We start from the raw sequence: 14,625 nt of genomic DNA on the forward strand, positions 1-14,625 counted from the left end.
TAGAAGGCATCTTCTACGCTTCTAAGATGCCTTCTACGCTACAATCGTAGCTCAAATATATGGGTTAACTATGGTGTATTTACACCGATATTATATAGTTAATTATCAAACCCATAAGGATTATGCCTAGTGCATTTAATTTTCCAAATACATTACCACCACACCCTTCTGGCATCTCTCATAATGTGGATATAACTTCGCAACTGAGATGGCATATTGTATTACCTACCCGCCCACTGATGACGGAGCCAAAAAGCTTCGAAACGATCGTCTGGGTGGTGGTACGCTGAAAATAAATAACAGTAGTCTTCTCTACTAGAGAAGCGTTATTTATTTGAAGTAATTCAATAGTAGCTATCTTGTTGTGAAGGCAACCACATTATGAGATACAATTAAAACGATGCCTTCTATGCTACAATCGTAGCTCAAATATATGGGTTAACTATGGTGTATTTACACCGATATTATATAGTTAATTATCAAAACCCATAAGGATTATGCCTAGTGCATTTAATTTTCCAAATTGTTTTGTATATAATGTTTTCCTTTTTCTAATCCTCTTGTTTAATATTTAAGGATCATAAGCAGATCTGTGATTTTGCTAAGGTTAAGTGTGAAAAGTGCTCTGCTGAAGTAAATCTCAAGAATTATAAAGAACATACAAATTTATTTTCATTTTTCTAATTTTTAAAAAAATTTTTAATTTAAGGATCATAAACAGATCTGTGATTTTGTCAAGGTCAATTGTGAGAAGTGCTCTACAGAAATAAGTCTCAAGAATTATAAGGACCATGCAAATGATAGATGTCCAGAAACACTTATAAGCTGCTCCCATTGTAAAAAACAATTCAGAAAAGCAGATATTGATGTAAGTTTTAAAGAACTTTGGTGCAGTTACTACAGCTATTACATATTGTGTGTTAACATCATATATGCAAATAGACTTTACACACATGTCAAAATAGTATACATTGTTTTGTATATAATGTTTTCCTTTTTCTAATCCTCTTGTTTAATATTTAAGGATCATAAGCAGATCTGTGATTTTGCTAAGGTTAAGTGTGAAAAGTGCTCTGCTGAAGTAAATCTCAAGAATTATAAAGAACATACAAAGAATAGATGCCCTGAGATGCTTATGAATTGCTCCTATTGTAAAAAACAGTTTCGAAAGAGAGAGATTGATGTAAGTTTTAAAAGAAATTCTTTTTCATTTATGCAGATGTTACTTGAACTGTTTTACTTTTCTCTGCAAAAAGTTCATAATAATAATGATAAAAACATCCTTCATTTGAGGTCACTACACAGATATTCTAAAGTTTATTACTGATATTACATTCCATTTTCAGTTCATGATTAGTCACTATTGATAACTTTCCACAATCATAGCCAAGTAGTCAAGTGAGTGAATTTTAATATGGTTCTAGCATAATCTTTAGTTTTAATTTCATCTTTAATTGTTTTATAAATTGAGAAAGATAAAGAATTAATGTAGAGCAGGAATGACACTATTCAGACTAAGTGAATTTTTATGAAGTGAATTTTATTGTGTATAAAGGGTTACAGTTTACCATTGGTAAACTAAAACTTCCACAATACACGTATACAGGGTGAGGCAGGGAAATGGGCAATTTTAAACTCTTTAATTAAATAAAGAATTTGTATTTGCCAAATGACAAATATACTATCTGAAAGTACATAGCATGCTATTTATTTTTTGAAGATGGTAACCTCAATGGTGACCCCCATCTTTGCACAGGCATTCTTTTAATCTTCCACGCATGTTTCCCATGACGTGGCATAGCATCTCCAAAGAAATTTTGGCAGTTTCTTTGTGAATTCTGTCTTTCAGATCTTCAGTATTGTGTGGGCGACAAGAATACACCTCTGTTTTTTTAGTGTCCCTAAAAAAAAAAAAAAAAAAGTCTCCATTCTTGGAGATGATGTGGTTATGAAAAAGCAGTCATGTGATGCCCATTGAGACTCTGGTGGCATGAGACATTGCACCATCTTGTTGAAACCAGCTGGCTTCATTAACTTCAGGAAACCTAGTAACTAGGGTCATCAGTTAAAAAAAATTGTGATTGTGTTAGTATGGTGACCTAATGTCATTGTCGTTTCTTTTCCATTGTCATCTTCAAAAAAAATATAGGCCAATAATGCTGTGAGATGAAATTGCACAATACGTTGTTACTTGTCACCACACCTCACAGGGGGAATTAGTATTCATTGTACACTCCTGTTAAGTTCAGCAACAATAGATTCTAATATGCTGAATGCTTTAGACTCTGTATGGGAATGGTCCTGACAGCAGTTTTCTGGTGTGCAGGTAGAGGCTTTCCACATGTACACCAGATTTCATCTGGAGGCTTTTTGAGAGCAGAAACCAGGTTTCTTCAAAATTATATACTGATGTTTCTGTAATATGAGCAAATGTTACAGGATGTTGATGCTTAATCTTAAAGTGAACATGAATAAATGTTGGAGTGGCCTTTTAACTGTAATTATTTTTGTAAAATACACAACATGCATTAGGAGAGACTGCTTCTACAGGAATGGGATACACTTAAATAGAAAGGGTGCAAGAATATTTGCTTATGCTATTGAGGCAGTGTTAGGTGGGATGGAAAACTGCTAGCTTGGGGGGATACACAGACTAAAAGATTAGCAGTACCGCAGGCAGAGGCGAAAGAGATTCTTGCACTGCTTCTATTGTAATGAGCTACAGCCTAGAGAGCAAGTTGCTGGCGACTTCGAGAACTGCTGGGAGTCATCATGGAACAAGTAAATATATGGGCTGTGTTAGGGTAACTAAGAGTAAGAACTAGTGCATGTACACTTGTTAACAGGAGAAACTGCTTCTACAGGGATGGAATACACTTAAATAGAAAGGGTGCAAGAATATTTGCTGATGCTATCGAGACAGTATTAGGTGGATCGGAAAACTGCTAGCTTGGGGGGATACAAGGACTAATAGTTTAACAGTAGCTGCAGGCAGAGGTGAAGGTGATTCTTGCACAACTTCCATTAGAATAAGTAGCAACCTGGAGCGAGGGGTGTTGGGGGTTTCAGGGACAGATAGCAGTCATCGTGAAATAGGTGGGTATATGGGATGTGTTAGGGTAACTAGGAACAAGAATAGGTGCATGTATACCAGTGCTAGAAGTATAGAAAATAAATTTGATGAATTTGAAGTGTTGGTCAAGACATAAAAGATGGATATTGTTGGGATAGCAGAGACGTGGTGTCACACAGATATAAGGAATGCAGAACTAGAATTTGGGGAGTACAATGTGTACAGAAAGGATAGACAGGGTAGGAAGGGAGGAGGTGTTGCTGTTAATTAAGAAAAACATAAAATCGAAAGAAGTGCACTCAGTTGATACAAATGAACAGTGCACTGTTGAGTCGGTTTGGTGTGACATAAGCACTGCGAAAGCAAAAATAAGAGTAGGAGTGTGTTATAGGCCTAATGACTCTAATGAGTACAATGAACAATTGTACAGAGAAATAGAGTGGGCTAGTAAATCAGAATGTCTTATAATGGGGGATTTTAACTTCCCAGATATTGACTGGAACTTGTGAGTTGGTCACTCATACACTAGTCAGACTTTTGTGGATTTATTGGATGATTGTTTTCTGCAGCAGCATGTTCGAGAGGCAACCAGAGAGAGTAATACTCTTGATCTGGTTATCAGCAGTGATCATTTGTGTATTAAGAATTTGCAGATAAAGGAACCAATAGGTGGCAGTGATAACAGTGTACTGATGTGGGATTTACTTAAAGATTTAATTACCATCAGGGGTAAAGGAAAGAGTTTTTGCTTCCGTAAAAGTGAGTACAGTGGTCTCAGAAAGTTTTTAAATTCTATACAGATGGATCAACTGACGATGTTACCAACAGTAAATTCTAAGTGGGAAGCATTCAAGGAATTAATCGTGGATGCTACTAAATGTTTCATACCTATTAAGAAATATTGTTCAAGGTTTAGGCCTAAATGGTTATCAAATGAACTAATGAGACTCGTAACAGAGAAGAAAAATGCATGGGATGCATATAAATTATCAAGCGACTCGGAAGCCTATGGCAAGATATAAGCTAGTCTGTAATCAGGTCACAAAGGAGGTTAGGCAGGCGAAGGCAGATTACGAGAAATCCTTGGCAAAAGCTGCTAAGAAAAACAGCAAGGATTTCTTTACTTATATAAACTAAAAGGTAGGGCATGAATCTCATTGGTCCACTTGACATCGATGGTTCGACTGTTGATGATCCTGCTCAGTTGGCAAACAAACTGAATGAGTATTTTGCATCTACATTCACACATGAGGAGTTATTAAGGTTTGAAAATGGCAGAAGGTTATCAAATTGTAGCAGGATACTTAATGATTTTGTAATAACCGAGAGCAATGTGGAGGAGAAATTCTTGAAGTTAAACATAAGAAAGGCACCTGGGGTGGATGGGATCTATCCAGTTATATTAAAGGAGGCGGCAAAGCAACTAAGCAAACCCTTAGCCATAATTATGAAAGCATCCTTGGACTCAGGGGAGGTTCCCATGGACTGGAGATGTGCAAATGTATCCCCAATTCATAAAGGGAGATCGAAGGGTGACACAAGTGATTACAGACCAGTTAGTTTAACTTCTGTTCCGGGTAAAATAATGGAGTCACTGGTTAAAGATACATTGCAGGATCATCTAGACAAGACTGCAGGGCACCTCCGTAGCCAGGTGGGAAGGAGCAGCAGTGCGTAGTACACGCTTCTTGATGAGACCGGGGTTCGAGCCTGTCACCACCAAATACAGAGGATGCCGAAAGGTCAGGGAATGACCACCGCATATGCCGGAGCAATATGGCCTTAGTTGCTAATGCTTCTAAAATCCAAATAACAAAACAAAAAAACAAGACTGCAGCAATAATTCAGACACAGCATGGGCTTGTTAAGGGAAAGTCTTGTCTGACAAATCTGATTGGTTATTATGATGTGGTTACAAAGGAACTGGATGCAAAAAATAATTTTTATATCATATATTTGGATTTCAGGAAAGCTTTTGACACTGTTGCGCATGGAAGACTATTGTACAAATTGGAGCAGAATGGTATTAAGGGTAAGTTGCTCCAATGGATAAAAGGATGGTTGAGTGGGAGAAGACAGAGGGTGGTAATTAATGGGTGCTGCTCTTCGTGGACTAATGTTATTAGTGGAGTTCCACAGGGTTCGGTGTTGGGTTCTCTGTTGTTTTGTATATTTATCAACAATATTGATGAAGGTATATCAGGCTTAGTGTCGAAGATTGCAGATGATACAAAGGTTGGCAGGGTTGTTAATTACAGTAATGGCAGTGTGCTACTGCAACAGGATCTAGATAATTTGGGCAGATGGGCTAAGAAGTGGCAACTCAAGGTTAAACTTCAGTACCATATGCAGTACTTTGCATTTCTGTAGAAGTAATCTCAGAGAAACGTACCAACTGTGTGGTACTACACTTAAAGTGGTAGAAAATGAAAAAGACCTGGGAGTAATTGTGCAGTCAGATATGAAGTTTTGGCGCCTCCGTAGCCAGGTGGGAAGGAGCAGCAGTGCGTATCACATGCTTCTTGATTAAACTGGGGTTCGAGCCCGTCACCACCAAATACGGAGGATGCGGAAAGGTCAGGGAATGACCACTGCATATCCCCAGAGCAATATGGCCTTAGTTGCTAATGCTCCTAAAAACAAAATAACAAACAAACAATATGAAGTTTTCTGAGCAATGCAGACAGGCTGCCAGGGCAGGTCATGGGGTTTTGTCAATGATATGTAGGAATTTGCCTAGCAGGGAAAAGGAGGTGATTGTCCCTCTGTATAAGGCAATGGTCAGGCCACGCCTTGAGTACTGCGTATAGGTCTGGAGGCCTCATTTCAGGAAGGTTGTCGATTTGCTTGAACGTGTACAGAGAAGGGGAACAAGATTGGTGAGGGGAATGAAGGGATCCTCTTACCAAGAGAGGCTTAAGTTCTGCAAATTGCAGTGGCTGGAGACTAGGCACCTGCGCGTTGATCTGATTAAGGCGTATAAGGCCTTGAATGGGTTGAGTACGCTGAATTCTGATGGGATCCTTCCACTTGTTCAGATTACGAACCTAAGGGGGCATAAATTCAAAGTAAGAAAGGACAGAGGTAGAATAGATGTGCGGAAATTTGCCTTTAGCCAGTGGGTAGTTAATTGCTGGAACAAACGTCCATCTGTCGTTGTGGAAGTTGATAGGTTGAATAAATTTAAGGAGTAACTGGACAGGCATTTGGAGGGAATGGTGTTTTTTTTTTTTGGCTGATGCTGCATAAGCTCATACACTTGCTTTCTTGCATCACATGCCACTACTACTACTTGCATGTACACCACCAGTGCTAGAAGTATAGTAAATAAATTTGCTGAATTTGAAGTGCTGATCAAGGCATTAAATGCAGATATTGTTGGGATATCAGAGACATGGTGTTATACAGATATAAGTAGTGCAGAATTGGAATTTGGCAAATACAATGTATATAGAAAGGATAGAGAACAGAGGAGGAGGGGTTATGCTGTTAGTTAAGAAACATATGAAGTTTAAGGAAGTGCATCCAGTTGTTATTGGTGGACAGTGCAATATTGATTCAGTTTGGTGTGACATAAACACTGGGAAAAGGAAAATGAGAGTAGGAGTGTGCTATAGGCCTAATGACTCTGATAAGTACAGAGAACAATTGTGCTAAGAAATTAGTGGGCTAGTAAATCAGAATGTCAGAATGTCTTGTAATGGGGGATTTTAACTTTCCAGATATTGACTGGCACTTGTGGGTTGGTCACTCGCATGCTAGCAAGACTTTTGTGGATTTATTGGATAACTGTTTTCTACAGCAACATGTTCGAGAGGCAACCAGAGAGAGTAATATTCTTGGTCTGATCATCAGCAGTGATGATTCATGCATTAGGAATTTGCAGATAAAGGAACCAGTAGGTGACAGTGATCAATTACAGTTTACTGATGTGGGATTTACTTAAAGATGTAACTACCATCAAGGGTAAAGGGAAGGGTTTTTGTTTTCATAAAGGTGACTACAGGGGTCCAGACAGTTTTTAAATTGTGTACAGTGGGATCAACTGATGATGTACACAATTTAAAAACTGTCTGGACCCCTGTAGTCACCTTTATGAAAACAAAAACCCTTCCCTTTATAATTTGAAGCAAGCAAATTCTAAATGGGAAGCCTTCAAGGAAGTAATTCTTGGAAGCTATTAGGCTTTTCATTCTAATTAAGAAATACTGTTCAAGATTTTGATCTAAATGGATGTTGGATGAACTAATGAGGTTCTGTGGCAGAGAAGAAAAATGCGTGGGATGCATATAAATTATCAGGTGAAACAGAAGCCTATGGCAGATATAAGCTAGTCTGTAATCAAGTCACAAAGGAGGTGAAGCAAGCGAAGGCTGATTATGAGAAATCCTTGGCAATGGATGCAAAGAAAAGCAACAAAAACTTCTTTACTATATAAACTCTAGAAGGAAGGGGATGAATCAGATTTGTCCAGATGACATCAATGTCAACTGGACCAATCTGTTGATGAATGTTCGACTGTTGATGAATCTGCTCAGAAAACTGACAAACTAAATGAGTATTTTCCATCTACATTCAAACATGAGGAATTCTTTAACGAAGGGGGTGGACAGAATTTTACTAAACATCTAACAGGGAGATAAATGATTTTGTAATAACAGAGAAAAATGGAGGAGAAATTGTTAAAGTTAACCATAAAAAAAGCGCTTGGGGCAGATGGAATCTAACCAGTTATATTGAAGGAGGCAACGAGGGAAGTAAGCAAATCCTTACCCATAATTATGAGAGCATCATTTGATTCAGGGGAGGTCCCCATGGACTAGATATATGCAAGTGCATCCCCAATTCACAAAGGAGGTTCAAAGGGTGATGCAAATAATTATAGACCTGTTAGTTTCACTTCTGTTCTGGGGAAAATAATGGTTAAAGAAGTGATGCAGGATCACCTACACAAGACTGCAGCAATAGTTCAGACAGCATGGGTTTGTTAAGGGGAAGTCTTGTCTGACCAATTTGATTAGATACTACGATATGGTCACAGAGGAACTGGATGAAAAAAATAATTGTGATATCATATACTTGGATTTCAGGAAAGCTTTTAATACTATTGCACATGGAAAAGAGCTGTACAGATTGGAGCAGTATAGCATGAAGGGCAAGTTGCTGCAATGGATAAAATGATGGTTGAGTGGGAGACTGCAGAGAGTGGTAATAAATGGACACTGCTTTATGTGGACTAATATTATTAGTGAAGTTCCCTAGGGTTCGGTTCTGGGCCCATTGTTGTTTTATGTATTTATTAATGACATTGATGAAGGTATATAAGGCTTAATGTCCAAGTTTGCAGATGATACAAAAGTTGACTGTGTTGTTAATGATAGTAAAGACAGTATGCTATTGCAACAGGATCTAGAAAAGTTAGACAGATGGGCTGAGAAGTGGCAGCTGAAGTTTAATATTGAAAAATGCAAAGACTGCATATGGGTAGCAGTAACCCAAGAGAAATATATCAACTATGTGGTACTACACTCAGGGAAGTGGAGAATGAAAAAGACCTGGGGGTAATTGTTCGGTCAGATATGAAGTTCTCTGAGCAGTGCAGATGAGCTGCCAGAGCAGGTCATGGAGTTTTGTCAATGATATATAGGAATTTTGCTAGCAGATAGAAAGAGGTGCTTATACCTTTGTATAAGGCAGTGGTCAGGCCACACCTTGAGTAATGCATGCAGGTCTGGAGGCCACATTTTAGGAAATATGTAGAGTTGCTAGAAGGAGTACATGGAAGGGGAACAAGATTGGTGAGAAGAACAAAGGGGTTCTCCTACCAAGAGAGACTTAAATTCTCAAATTGCAGCATCTGAAGACAAAGGCACCTGTGAGGTGATCTGATTGAGGTGAACAAAGCTTTGAATGGTTTGAGCAGGCTCAATGCTGATGGAATACTTCTACTTGCTCAGATTAAGAACCTGAGGGGGCATTTAAGGCTGAACTAGACAAACATTTGAAGTGACTGAACAGGTGAAATGGGAAGGTTTTTTTTTCTTTTTTCTTTTTTTTTTTTTTTTTTTTTTGGCTGATGCTCTATAAGTTTGCTTCCTTGCATCATGCCTCAGCTAATGCTAATGTATCATATGTTGGGTGATTGAAGTTCTCCCACTTCTCTCAGAATTGACCCATAGAACACCAGTTTTTAAAATTATCCATTTCTCTACCCTGTACTTAACAGTCATTGTTTTTGAAGTTTGTGTTGAATCCAAGTGCCAAATATCAGAGATATTGATGAAATAAAATTATAGTTGGGCTACATGTTGAGTGTGTATTGAGATTGTAAAAAGATGTTCTTGTTTATACTCTGGCCGACCATTAGCTCTGAGCAGTTTACAATAAATCATGAATACAATTGTTAATCATGTTTAGCAGTCACAGCCTTGAACCACATTCTACAAAAAGAGTGAGTGCTACTGTACTCTTGATCCTGACCACTGTGCTATGTCAGGCCTAGGATAAGTAAAAATTTTTACAAATGTGTAATTTTTTTTTAATATGCAATCCAATAAGGTTGTAATCTTAATAGTAAGTAGTCTTAATGTGCATGGGGTTGCTGTTTTATTGTCTTAATCTTTTCTGCTTTTTAGTTTGAGACTGTTTGTTTCTTTCCTCTTCTGTGAGAAATGTACTTTTGGATTGAAATTGGTAGATCTTAGCTTATGTCTTGATATAACAGAAGTTTGAGGAAGCTTGTTTGCTAGCAGAGTTGAAGTTAAGATCCTTGAACCAATTTTGAAACATGGTGTAGCGTACAGAGTCAAAATTCATACTTTGTACCTGGTGATAGCTTGAAGTATTTAATTTAATACAAAAAAAAACATCTCCATGAAGTCGTTCTATAGGAGTAGGTGTGGATTTATTCCTAAGATGCTTCTTTTAAATCTGGGGTAACCCTACAATCAGGCATGTGCAGCAGTTTTTGATTTCTTAATTTTTCAGTGAGCATGTTTAACATGCCCTTTCAGTTTTGTACCAAGTATTCTGTATAATTCCTGTATATGAATCATGTTCAAAGTGATCAGTGGGTGCTTCTTACTATCACTTGTTGAAAAATATCTGTTTTGTGTTTTAGAGATCTGGCACTTGAATAGCAGGCAGTAACCTTGTTTTCTGGTTGTTTTTTCCAGAAGTTTCCATGAATAGGCTTAAAATGAATATAGCTAATGGTTATATCATGGAAATTAGTTGTGGTTTTTATCATGCATTACCATCTTAATTTAATTAAATTAAATTTAATTTAACCTGTACCACATTAGGAAAGACAAAAGTAAGTGTTTAAACAAGATAAGTGAGAGGGTGACCTCGATGCATTTGTCATTAGTGATTAGTGTGGTATCGATGAAAACAAAACAGATCTCTGACATTTATATGCAAAGACAAATGAGTAAGTTTGATAGACTTAAGGAACAAGCCATGACCAGGGGTAATAGTGATAATAATACTACCAGCAACTTTATCGTTAATATAAGCAGTAAGCAATTGACTGAAGATCAGATAGAAGTCTTAAATTTAGGACTTAAGTTTGCTATGATTGTGCCCATAGCAGAAATAGCTATGGGCATTGAGAGAGCGGTAAATAGGTTACCTGTGTGCATGGCCAACGAAATTCGTGTAAAGACAGCAGCTATTCTAAGTCAAGCTAAGAAAGCTCCCCCTAATCTTAATGCAAAGCAAAGACTAGCACTTAAGAGTCTCAAGCAAGATGATAGTGTTGTGGTCCTACAGGCTGATAAAGGTAGAGTAACGGTGGTTTTGGATAAGGAGGCATACGTAAATAAAGCATTAGACTTGTTGAATGATCAAACAACCTATAAGATTATTCATAAAAATCCATTGTTGAACCTAGAACGTCAAGTTAATAGAATGGTGCAGAACTGGATGAAGTCTAACGAGATTTCCAAGGAGCGGTATTGGTCATTACATGCAACAGGAAGCCAGATACTGAGATTTTACGGCTTGCCAAAAGTACACAAAGTGGGCGTGCCACTCAGACCTATAGTTTCGTTTATAGGCAGCCCCAAGTATATGCTATCTGGTTTCCTGGCCAAACTGCTGTCACCATTAGTAGGGCTTTCTGAGCATAGTATCAGAGACAGCAAGGAATTTGTACAATTTATAAGAGGACAATGCATAGAAGAAAATGAAATTATGATATCTTTCGACGTGACATCTCTGTTTACATGCATTCCAATTGACCATGGGGTACGTTGTGCGTACATGGCCTTACAGAGAGACACCACCTTGAACAGTAGGACACAATTAAGCCTAGAGGATATATGTAAGGGCATAGAGTTATGTCTTTCAAGCACCACTATGGTGTTCTGTAACACCATGTACAAGCAGGTTAATGGTGCAGCCATGGGCTCCCCCATCAGTGCGATCATAGCTAATTTAGCCATGGAGGAGCTCAAGGCTAGATTATTCAACGATATGGTTCTCCCTTTGCATCCGTGGAAAAGATATACGTTGATGATACGTTTTCAATTATTCTGAAGGGGAGTGAAGATGAGATATTGAATTTTCTTAACAGCTTCTCCCCGTTAATACAATTCACCTCTGAGGTAGAAGGAGGATGAGTTTTGCCATTCCTGGATGTGTTGATCTGTAGAGAAGGCCAGTGTTTGAAAACAAAAGTGTTTAGAAAACCTTTGTGCAAAGGCCAATACTCACTTTACAACGCAGCTCAGGCCAACCATCACAGCAACAGTGTGATAAGAGCACTAGTAGATAGGGCAAAATCGTATTGTAGTACCTCAGAGGACAGGAAAATAGAGTATGAGCGAGTTACGGCGGATCTTTTGAAGTGTGGCTACCCCCAGAGGATCATAGAGAAATATATTAGTGGAGGGCAGAGGAGATGCGAGTCCTTCACGCCGATAGCCACCGTATACGTTCCCTACTATCCGAGTTTAACCGAGTGTATAGCTCCTATACTAAGAAATTACCAGATGCGCTGTGTGTAGCTCCCAGGTCGGAAGCTGCACACGGTCATGTCACAGGTGAAAGACCCCATCTCACACGAAAATATAAGTGGAGTCGTATATAGCATCAAGTGCCCGAAGTGTGGGGGAAACAAAAAGGTGCCTCAAAGATCGTCTGGGGGAGCACACAAATGCGATAATAAATGCGGTAAATCTGAACATTTTTGGGAGAAGCAACATCATATTTTCCTGGATGAAGCAGTCATCACTGATCAGGCGCATAGATTTTGGGACCGCAAGTGGCCCGAGAGCCTACAAATTAGTTCTATTGAGAATAATATAAATAGAGATGGGGTACACGCATTCATCCCCTCCTTGAGGCAGTAATCCTTGAAGGGGATGAACGTTTTCGCCTAGAACGCTCCCGAGCCGCTTCCGGTTCCAACATGTATGGGAACAATACACGTTTGCGTGAGATGCACCGTGAACCTGCTGGTATTTAATGAGGCACCACAGAATAGAAGTGCACTGTTGAGGAAGAAGGCAGAAGCCTTTGAAAGCTTCAGTTATTTTAGCGCTTTTAATCTAGTATATTTTATTGTATTTTAATTTTTCAGTATTTTATTATCATTTTATTTGTACATTCACTGTAAACTACAATTGTTTTATCCTATCTTAATTCAGTATTTTATTATCAGTAACATTTTATTTGTATAATCACACTTATTTTGTTTTGTATGATCTACTGTAAATTTATTGTAAATTTAAATATAAAGCTTTTTAAGATTTTAGTTTTCGTTTTTATTTCAATGGTTGGTGAGAAACGCTAAAAATCATAGTTTGAAGAATTACCATCTTAATTCATATTGCACCAGAGTATTATGTTTGTACCATGTTTAGTCATTTTAAATGGGAAACAAACCAGAGCTGGGTTCCCAGTAGTTGAAAAACTGAATTTTTTCTATATCTCCAACATAGTTGTTTCTTTGAAATGGTCACAGTAGTGTCTTTCATGTAGTGATATAGGATGGCAATGCACAATAGATAATTAAGTTATTATTAATCTGGAAAAAAATTCCAGAAATGCTGTTTTGGCACAATCTGCCTGAAAGGAATTCTGTTCAGGCGCAAGCTGAATGCAAAAGTTTTTTGGATTCAGATTTCTGAATTGGCAGCTATTGAAACTTTTGTACATTATGGAATGTGAAATTAACCTTAATTCTTGGTGGTTGTTTTTTTTTTTTTTTTTTTTATATTTTCAATAGGCTCATGAACTTGGTTGTGAATTTTATTTACTTTCCTGTCCACATTGTAATGCTGAAGTTGCTTTAGGCAAATTCAATGATCATATTAAAGACATGTGTCCTGAGATGGATAAGGCATGCCCATATTGCAAACACCAGTTCAAACGGAAAGAAATGAATGTAAGATTTTTGTAAACAGATTGATTGAATTTTATTGAATATATTTGTTACTAAACTTTAAGAAAATATATCCAGTAAATTCACCATAGGAAATATATTAACTAAATAGATACCCAAAATAGATACATTAACTATAGATACCCAAAACTCGAACTTTTATTCCTTTCTGCTGAAAGCTACAATTTTTTTTTTTTTTTTTTTTTTTAAAAGAAAATAAATAGCTCTGAGGAGATCCTAAGCAGTTTCAGCCAATCCTTGAGCTTGAGATGACTCTGCGAGCCCTTGAAATTGCTCTGTGAGCTGTGCATAGCTTGCAAGCCATATGTTGAAGACTCCTGGATTACATGACTGCAGTAAAAGAGGCAAAGCATTGTGATTTTTTGACTAGTGTTCAAATTGAGCTAGTGTTGAAAGTGCTGGGACTTGTTGGTGCTGGGATTATTGTTTTGGATTTTATTAAATGAAATTAATGAAGAAATAAAAGACATGTTGTCAAGATTTCCAGATATATTTAAGATTGGGAGGGTGATAAATGACCAGCACAAGGGAGCAGAGCATTCCTTGAGAATAGTTTTAAGGTTGGCACATATATATATATATATATATATATATATATATATATATATATATATATATACAGGGTGATCCAAAAGTCAGTAAACAATTAAAGAATCGGTATTTCAGTGAATTTTTGACATATGGTAACAAGATTAGTGCAGTAATGCATAGAATTACGTGGGTTTTTTTTCCAAAAGAATGTCAGAATTAGTTCCAAATGTGTCCACCATGTGGCGCTGTACCATTAATGATGCCGCACAACTGTCTGCTTGCTATAAAGGCACTGCAAGAACAACAGCTAAGCAGTTTAGTGAACTGCTTGGGAAAGAAAAAGAAAAGAAGCTAAGCGGTCATGTTATCATTACCGGATAAAACACTGTTGGTTAAACGTTATTACCTTAATGCTGAATCTGCAACTGCAGCTTTGTGATCTTTCCGTCAGCTGAAGGTTATGCGACGTGGTAAAGGACCAATGACTGTTGCAGACTAAAGATGATGATTAAGAAATTTGAGAAAACTGGTTATCCATGTCTTCCACAACTGCAGCAATGACATCATCATCACATGGAGAAGCAAGCTCTCGTGAAGTTTCATGTTGAAC

General features: G+C 37.6%; 1 protein-coding gene across 1 annotated transcript in view; it reads left to right on the forward strand.

Annotated features, from left to right (window-relative positions):
• LOC150079975 (uncharacterized) overlaps positions 1–14,625 on the forward strand; it is a 187,449-nt gene that overhangs the window by 28,347 nt on the left and 144,477 nt on the right. The window contains exons 4-5 of the mRNA XM_090383300.1: positions 710–868; positions 1,025–1,183. Of these exons, the coding sequence (XP_090239426.1) occupies positions 710–868; positions 1,025–1,183 (318 nt within the window). The remainder of the gene's footprint in view (positions 1–709; positions 869–1,024; positions 1,184–14,625) is intronic.

Source organism: Mastigoproctus giganteus, chromosome 10 (genome assembly GCF_048544385.1).
Source record: "Mastigoproctus giganteus isolate SK-2022 chromosome 10, ASM4854438v1, whole genome shotgun sequence".
Lineage (NCBI taxonomy): Eukaryota > Metazoa > Arthropoda > Arachnida > Uropygi > Thelyphonidae > Mastigoproctus > Mastigoproctus giganteus.